At 46.9% G+C, this 9,148-nt stretch overlaps 1 protein-coding gene across 10 annotated transcripts in view; it reads left to right on the plus strand.

Moving 5' to 3' along the window:
- LOC138810759 (biliverdin reductase A-like) overlaps positions 1-6,052 on the plus strand; it is a 28,647-nt gene extending 22,595 nt beyond the window's left edge. For all 10 annotated transcript variants that reach the window (XM_069997974.1, XM_069997965.1, XM_069997983.1 and 7 more), the window contains 3 exons: positions 521-628; positions 2,510-2,681; positions 5,702-6,052. In XM_069997974.1, the coding sequence (XP_069854075.1) occupies positions 521-628; positions 2,510-2,681; positions 5,702-5,960 (539 nt within the window). In that variant the 3' untranslated portion in view covers positions 5,961-6,052. The remainder of the gene's footprint in view (positions 1-520; positions 629-2,509; positions 2,682-5,701) is intronic.
- Positions 6,053-9,148: the final 3,096 nt, after the last annotated feature.

Here is a 9,148-nt window from a genome sequence, read left to right on the forward strand (position 1 = left end):
CAAGCGTCAAGGAAGTCTGACTGCTCTTCACTAGCACGCATCTCTTTAATTGACATATTGGGGGAGTAGCTGAATCTGGCATGCTAGAACTCCCAGAGCTGGGCATCTGGCACATGGGAGGGAGTGATGGGGACATCCTAGACACCTGCCCAGGGCAGTATTTGTTTCTATGCTGCTTCTGACACTTGCACTCAGTGCCTGAATGCTATCCCTGAGCCTTTGTGCTGAAGGCTACTGCTGTACCAGTTTGGTCCACAGCTCCATAAACCCAGTTTTTGTGGAAAACTGGAGAAAAGAGTCGCACAAACTTTCCTGCCAGGGATGACTTAGAAGTTTGATCCTCAGATTTCAGTCTACAGAGTAGCTAGGATTACAGATGTGAGCCACTGGCACCTGGCAAAGGGCAATATGTGTAAGGGACATGTGTCCTGTCCTGTCTGAGGCAGACAAAGCCTCTCAAGATGTGCAACTGTACACAGTGCTCCTAACTGCCTTGTGTATTCCGTTTTTGTCATGACAGGAAAAGTCTTGCATGAAGAGCACATAGAACTCTTGATGGAGGAATTTGCATTTCTGAAAAGAGAAGTCCTGGGGAAAGAACTGCTCAAAGGGTCCCTTCTCTTCACAGGTCAGTTTTAGTCTGCAGACACATTGAACCCCCAGCTCCTTTCCTTGCCTGTGAAGTTACAGGAACATTGGCTGGGTGCACAGCATTTCATGTATTGTACATTGGATCATTCATTGTATGGTAGTCATTCTTTGAGCATGAACAGTAGGAAAGGACACTGATAGAGATACCTGCTCTCGTGGTTGGATGGATGCTCATGTGGATATCAGGAACACCTGAGTGGCTTTTGTTAGAGAAAGCAGATCTTTAGGATCCTTGACCTCAATGAGTGGTAAGATCCTTCATCTCCTTAGGAGTTTCAAAACAATGCATTCTCATTGTCCTGATGCTTGAAAATGATGTAGGAGACTTGTGACAAGAAGGATAACAATTGAAGTGTCAGAAACTCACATAATGGTCATGTAAAGTTGGAAATTTCTATCCTCAGTACAGGTAAAGCAATAGAAGCTCACAGGCATTGAGCTCACACACCAGTCATGTGACAGAACCAGGTTGGAAGTTCACTATGTGGCAGGAGCTGGTAGGAGCTGTTCTGTAACATGTTCAGGGGAGATGAACTACAGGAGATGGTGGGCAGCCTGGAGGGAGCTGATTTTGCTTCTAAGTCTGATGCTTTGTCTAGGTCCCAGTGCTTCCACGAATTTTTATGTGTGTTTATTTAGCACTTTTCTGTGTGTCTGTGCTGGGGCAGGACCTCAGGGTCTCGGGGCTCTCCCTTAGCTTCCCTCAAGGCTAGCACTCCAGCACATGTGCCACAGCTCCACTTCTGGCTTTCTCGTGGTTAACTAAGGATAAGAGTGTTTCAGACTTTCCTGACCCAGCTGGCTTCAAACCATGATTCTTAGATCTCATTCCTCCAAATAGCTACAATTATAGACATGCACTGCCAGCTTCCAACTTCTTTTTGTCTTTTCATAGAACATGCTCATTGTCTTAAGTGTTAATATCACAGTCATAATGCAATGGTATGAAGCTTCTCTTTCAGATTTGGGCTAAGGACAGAGGTAAACATTCAGATCATGATCAAGCAGAAATTCTAATAGCTATACTCTTCTGAGTATACTTTTATGAAGACTTAAGGAAACATTTAGCACTCCATCAGCTTGATACTCTTGAACTAGCTGGAAGGTATGGCTGTTTGCTCCAGCCTTTTAAAATATCATGATGTGTGCCATTTCACATGGAGCTGATGACAATCTGGGTTTCAGGGGCTAACAGATCATGGTTCTTCTCCTTTTGCCAGATGTTTTTTGGTGGTGATAGGAATTGAGTCAGGACTTCATTCCTGCTACCATGAACCATACCTCAGCACTTCTTGCTTTTTTGCATTTCGCTGTATTTTGTTTGTTTTTCAGATAAGGTCTTGTACATTTATCTGGTGCCAGCCTCAGCAATCTTCCTGCCCCTGTATCCCTTCCAAGTATCTGGAACCCAAGAGCCTTATTTTTTTTTAGATAGAATCACACTAACTTTTCCCAGGTCAGCCTGGGCAAAAGTCTCCATGTCCCTTATCTGGTGTTACAGGTTTGCACCACTATGCCTGACTGTAGGTGACTTTAAATCATTTATTGAAGAGAACGGATATGTGTATATGTGCATATGTGGTGACATATGCACATGTAAATATGCCAAGCATACTAAAAGCCTAAAACTCTTTATCATTCTCTTTGGCTGAATTGAGTGCTGTTGGCAGTAGCATGTCTCATTTTACTATTAAAACTGAATAACTCCTAAAAGGGAGTTGCTTTTGTGAGTCAACATTTAGCTACCTGGTAAGGCAAGGTCCCTCTGTCCATGCACTCTCCCATGGACTCTGTGCCCTGCCTTTTGTCAGGCATTCTCTTCTTTCTAGTCCTCAACAACATTTGTGATTCCCCACAGCTGGCCCACTGGAAGAAGGGCAGTTTGGCTTTCCTGCATTTAGTGGCATCTCTCGCCTGACGTGGCTGGTATCCCTCTTTGGTGAGCTTTCTCTGGTGTCTGCCACTTTGGAAGAGCAAAAGGAGAAGCAGTATATGAAAATGACTGTGCATCTGGAGACCAAGGACAAATGGTAAGTTGTGAAAAACCTGATGAAAAGGAGACTTTGGGATGTATCAGTTGTTCACAAGGGTGACAACAGAGAAACCCCAAGTGGCACAAACAGGTGTTCACTGCAGTAGAACTGTCAGCTTCCAAAGACTAGAAATTAGTCCCAATTTTGCTGCCTTCATTGTCCAGTAAGTGAATAGTTGCTTACAGAATTGAAGCATGTTGCCAAAGTCATGTGAGTCCCTAATAGAAGCTTTACTGTATACTTATTTATTTGTGTACTCATTTTACAGATGGGCTTCTCTCTGCTTTTCCCAGGAGGGTCCTGATCCGTTTGGCTCAAGTGATCCTCCTGCCTCAGGCTCCCCAATAACTGGGACTCCAGGCCTGCACCCCTGTTCCCAGCTCCCTTCATGTAGCTTTACTGATGAGGAAATGGAGGTGTGAGGAACATCTTGACATTCTGCAACCCCTCAAATCTGAAGACATGATAAACATTCTGAGATAGACCAGACTGTTTATATTACCTAAAGTTTGTTTATATCCAATGTCTCTTAGCTATCCTAGCTAAGAGAATGCAGTCCTGGCTTCTGATGGTGCCTTGGAGGAGCATGTTGGCATGTTTCCAGTTATTTTCTCTCTCCCTCCAGCTTATCCCATTCTGCTAGAATGAGATATTTTAGCTCAAACATGGCATGTGGGGGCTGGGAAGGTGGCTCAGTGGTAGAGCGCTTGCCTTGCATGCACGAGGCCTTGGGTTCGATTCCTCAGCACCATATAAACAGAAAAAGCTGGAAGTGGTGCTGGGGCTCAAGTGGTAGAGTGCTCGCCTTGAGCTGAAGAGCTGAAGGACAGTGCCCAGGGCCAGAGTTCAGGCACCATGACTGGCAAAAAAAAAAACAAAAACAAAAATCAAAAAAACATGGCATGTGTCAGGAGCTTATCATCACACATTAAGAGTTACTGATAACTGTTGTCTTAGGACAGAATTCCTTAAGTTACCTTCAGACAGTGTAGTTGAGTGAATGAGAACACAGGGTGATCATGAAAGTTGCCCATCAAATGCCTAGAAAAGCCGGGTTTGTCCCTTCAATCCCTGCTGTACAAATGCAGTATTAGGCAATGCTTCATGAGTAGCATGGCCTGGCCTTTTACAAGCATTTTCTCACTCTGTCTTTATACTGACTGAGTGAGACTTAGACTCAGAAGTGAAGAAACTTCCGAAGGATGCTGTTAGACTTTCCTTGTCTGTAACAAATAACTGAGAAAAGTTGTTTCAATAAGGAAAGGCATGCTTTGGCTCCCTTCTGGCCTCTTCAGTCCAGGCTTGGTTGTGATAGGCTTGTGCTGAGTCAGACATCATGGCATCAAGAGTGAGCAGTAGCATCCCTCATACAGCCAAAGAAGACTGCACAGTATAGGAAGGGGCAGGACAGACACACCCCCAGAGACCTACTTGCACTAGGCCCCCACTCCTAAGCTTACAACGCCTCCCCAACTAGGTCCACAGCCACTAGTTGATATAGGGCTCTGCAGTCCTCATTCAGGTTGCCTTTCTGTAGCCCCCATGCTGTGTGCATTCTCCCCAGCCATGCCAGAAGCACACAGAAACAACTATGAACCCCACATGATACTGTCTGCAATTCCTCACAGCCCTCAGTTAGCAGCTGGGAATGTGTCACCTACCCCAGATCTCAAGGGAGTCAGAGTTTCAAACTCTAGTTCCTCCTAATTTACTGGCTGTTTTTTAAATTGTGTAAAAGTATGCATTCAGATTTTGTTCAAGCCAAACTTATGCTGATATCCAGGATCTTAAGTAGTGACAAAAACACTTGTATTTAGGTCCTCAGGGTGCTGTGGGAGGAGGATTGCAGCCCTGTGCCATGCCTGGTTCTTCAGTACTTGCTCAAAAATTGCCACCTCCACAGTGCATACAGACAGGTGTGGAAGTGGCTGGACAGCTTCCTGCAAAGAGGAGAAAGAAATGTCAGTGCTCTGTTGAGTGAATATTTGCATCTGTAAATATTCATGAGTGATGTCAAAGAGGAGCCCCTTCAGTGAGCCCAGGCCTGGCTCCATTGGACTGGGTGGCATCAGTTGCTGTACACACTCAGAACATGAATGGACCAGGCCCTTCCTTTAGGTCAGAATTTACCTAGGAAAACATTCTCACTTTTATGCAGGCACATATCACAGCTCTTCCCTGCTATCTGGAGGGAAATAACCCAGAAAAAGGGAGTCACACTTTGAAGAAGTGATGTTCATCTTACTTTGATTTTCAGGAGCTCTGATGTGGACTCCAGTGGGTATCTGAATGGAAACAGGAGTCTCCTTTTGACCCAATAGTTTGTGTTTTCTGGCATGACTGGGTTGAGTCTTGAGAATGTGATGAGAAGAATACTAAGAATTTTCCTCATGAAATGTTTACACTGAACTAGAAGCTTGACAGAAGTGCAGTTGGTATTTGGATTGCCTGTTTTCCAAGTCTAAACCCTCTGGAAGGATCAGAAAAACTCCAGATAAAAAGTCCTGACTAGCCAGGTACTGGTGGCTTGCTTCTGTAATTCTTGGTATTCAGGAGGCTGAGCTCTGAGGACACTATATTAAAAAAGAAGCACCGGCAGGCAGTCCATGAGACTATTATATCTAAATGAATACCAAAAAAGACATTCACAGTTGCAGCTCAAATGGTAGAACACTAGCCTAACCTTTAGCACATAGGGTCAGGGACCTGAGTTCAAGCCCCAGAACCATCACAAATGAAAAGGCATGAATGAGAAACTTGCTTCCACAAAAGTTATTGAGTAGATTCTGCTATCCTGGGCCAAATAAATCAAGAGCAGATGGCAGTAAAGATGGAAACACAGTCCCCAATGGCTTGTGGAGTGGTGGACATCTGGAGCCAATGAGCCAATGTGTTGAGCCACAGCTGCAAGAAAGTTGGGTGCACAGTGAGGCCATGTCTACAGAAGATGGGCAAGCTTCCCCACCTGCTCCCTACCATGTGCTGTTTAAAATGAGGATTCTCTTGTCTTTTTGCAGTCCGCTATCTTGGATTGAGGAGAAAGGGCCTGGCTTCCAAAGAAACAGATATTTAAGCTTCCATTTCAAATCTGGATCTCTGGAAAATATACCAAATGTAGGTGTTAACAAGAACATTTTCCTAAAAGATCAAGATCTGTTTGTGCAGAAGCTCTTGGGCCAGGTCTCTGAGAAGGAACTGGCTGCAGAAAGGAAGCGTGTCCTACACTGCCTGGCTCTGGCAGACGCCGTCCAGAGGTGCTGCCGTGCTGAGAAGTAGGAGAGGAAGCGGTGGGCACCACCAGCACCGGATCACAGTGGGATGTTCTCAGCTGTTTGCCTCCATTCTTACCATTAAACATGTTGGAGAAAGAGGATATGTGTGCCATTACAAGCTGTAGGAATGAGATTTGGGGATGAACCCTGGGGTGGAGACAAGGAAAGTACTTACTATGGTGGAGCTGAATTGATTGTGCCATACTCCTCCTTCCATTTTTTATTCCACACCACCCTGGGAGGTGAATGGTTGTTATATTACCTTTGGGAAATTAAAAAGGATTAAGTCTATAATGTTATAACATGATAAGAAAAGGTACATCAAATCATTTGTCAAAGGCCTGGATTCTACCTGCAGCCCTCACACAGTGGTCACTTCGTCAGGACCGGCAGGAGGAGGCAGGCATTGTGTCATCAAGATAGAGTGCAGGATCAGCACCATGGTTGGCAGGACCAGTAGCATGGTCCTAGTGATGGCAGTGGACACCATGTTGCCTCAGTGCTTCTGTTGGGTGGCTTTGGAGCAGGAAGCCCTGGACTCCATTTCCCATAAAAAAGCCCCCCCATGGCTCCAAGTTGGGTTGAATGCATACACCTCCGTGGCCCTACATGCGTGAACAATGCCAGTGAGTATAATTCGCCATCATCAGAGCTTTGGGCAATGACTGTGACATCTTGAGCAAGGGAGATGGTGCATATGGGAAAAGATAGCATACAGGGAAGGGAGAACCCAGAATCTAGAGGCAGAAGGATGCCAAGGGTCTCCCTCCCCTGCCCAAATTGCCCACGGTGGAAACACTCGTCCACTTCCCTGTTACTTGAAAAGTGAAGGCCTCCCATCTCCACATTTCTCCACATCACCAAATCCAAGTCCAGGCTCCAGCACTCTCCACCTACTCTCCCCCTGCTCCATGGCACCAGAATGATCTCAGCCCTAGGATCTTAGTTGCGCTCATTCCCCTTCATTAGTATGATCGCCGTGTGTACTTTCCACTTCTGCCTCAGTGAACGTGGTGCAGAAATCACTGGCTCTCCATGCCCTCGCCCCTCATTCCATCAGCCCACTGAATGATCCCAGAGAATGGCCTCAAATCCTCTTGGACCCCAAACTGCCACATGTTCCCACTCTCCAGAAGAGTGGAGAGCTGAGGATACAGGACACTGAACAAACAGCCCATTCTTTTCAGCTTCCCACCTTTCACCCATCCTCTCATTAGCACACAAACATTGTGGCAGGCAGAGCTGAATTCAGCATCTCACTCTAATGCATGCATGTGAGGACCCATATGGATGCACATTGATGCGTGCTACTGTGTCTGTGTGGATGAATGTATGTGAGGTCATGCATATACCTCTCTCAATAGGTGTGTTGAACAAACCTCGTCTGTGTCTACACTTGTGAAATTCTCACCCCATGTGAAGCTCAGATCTTGCATTTCCTTTTTGTTTCTTTTGTTCATTGTTGGCTTGCATGGATTTGAGACAGAATCTCTTGCCTAGGTCAGACTAGCCTTGAACTTGGTATCCTCCTCCCAGAAGCTCCCACTGCAGGAATAAGAGGTCTAGACAAGGACAACTGGTTGGCAGTTTATTCTGTCTAGACACAATGTGCAGGGGCTGAATGTCTACAAGAGTGCAGTGAAAATGATGGACACCAGCTGTAGGGTTCCCAAGCCTTGGATGGGCACAGAGTCCTTTCAGTGTATGACATCCTCAAGCAGGTGCTGGGTGGAAGCCCTAGGAGTGAGTGGGTGACTGGAGGAGGCAGGCAAGCACAGGCACTTGTACATGGGGAGACAATTAAACTGGAAGGAGGGATCGGATGTGAGCCCAGTGTGTCCTCATAACCACAACATTAACTGGATAGAGGACAGAGGTTGGAGTGTGTCTAGATTTTCTCCTGACCTGCCACGGGGCCCAGCCAGCACTCAGGGGCCATTTGCAGAGGTCTGGTCTGAGGCTGAGGCTCAGAAAAGGGGACCTCCATTGGTGCTGTCATCTCCAGAGATGATGTCAAAAGGGCCAGGTTACCAGCACCCACATTGCTGTGCAGCTGAGCCAGCTCAGTTGTATGGAAAGCTGAGGGGCAGCAGGATGTTTTCCTGCTGTTGCCTGCTATTCCGCAGAACAACTCCACAGAGAGTTTGATTATAGTTTGAAGGCACTGGGTAATCCCCTGTCCAGGTCACCTGAGCAGAACTCAACCATGCATCCCACAGGTGAATCAAGGAGGAGGGAGGGTGAGTCCCCTCACCTACTACCTTCTGGCAGCCTCAGATCCCATATGTGGGTACATTCATGAGTGTGTGTGTGTGTGTGTGTGTGTGTGTGTGTGTGTGTGTGTGTGTGTGTGTGTGTGTGTGTGTGTGTGTGTGTGTGTGCGCATGCATGCGAGCCCAGCCCAGGCTATTTTCATGGTATGGCCCCAATCCTTTTCCCAGTGTGCTGCTGTTTCCATGTTTGAACTGTGTCTCATTTCTTTACCCCAGTTTGGGTGGGTTTTAGCTCCAACTGATTCTGATCCCTGCAAGGCAGGATACCTGCAGGGAGGCAAAGTGGAGAAGCTAGTAGACCACTTAGTGCCTGCCCTGCTCTTCGGAGATGCCTTGTTTATCCCAGTATTTCTGGGGACATACCACACTTTCATGACTGCCCATCCGTATTGAACCTGCTGTTCAATAGGTAAGCGCCACCTCTGATCCTTGGGACAGGCCCACTGGCTAGGCCTTGGCATGTGCTGCACCAGTGCGGATCTGCTTGGATCCTGGCTACTGGCATGCTAGGACTAACATCCTCACTGCCTGAGGCTGGAGCGGTGCGATGGGCCCTGAACAGGCCTGACCACATTATGACCTTACACCCCGGGGAGCGCAGGGCTGTGGGCGGACTGGGAGAAGCCCCTTCTCTCATGAAGGCCCCCTTCTCTACATCGAGGCCTCCTATGAATAAGACCTCAAGAAAAGCATTTTCCAAATTGACAGTGGTGGTTGATGTCCCATATGGATGTCCTGACCTACATGAACCTCACTAGGAAGCGCAAGGGAAACCCTGACAGACCCTGTGCTAATTCAGGTATGTGGGAGGAAGGTACTGGGCTCATCACCTTGTGTGGGGATACATTTCTAGACACTTAGAACCACTCAGTGAAAAGAACAGGGAAATCGTTGTTATCCTGAGTTCCATCCTGTGGCC

This window comes from Dipodomys merriami, unplaced genomic scaffold (genome assembly GCF_024711535.1).
Source record: "Dipodomys merriami isolate MVZ:Mamm:240054 unplaced genomic scaffold, mDipMer1.0.p SCAF_104, whole genome shotgun sequence".
In the NCBI taxonomy this organism is placed as follows: domain Eukaryota; kingdom Metazoa; phylum Chordata; class Mammalia; order Rodentia; family Heteromyidae; genus Dipodomys; species Dipodomys merriami.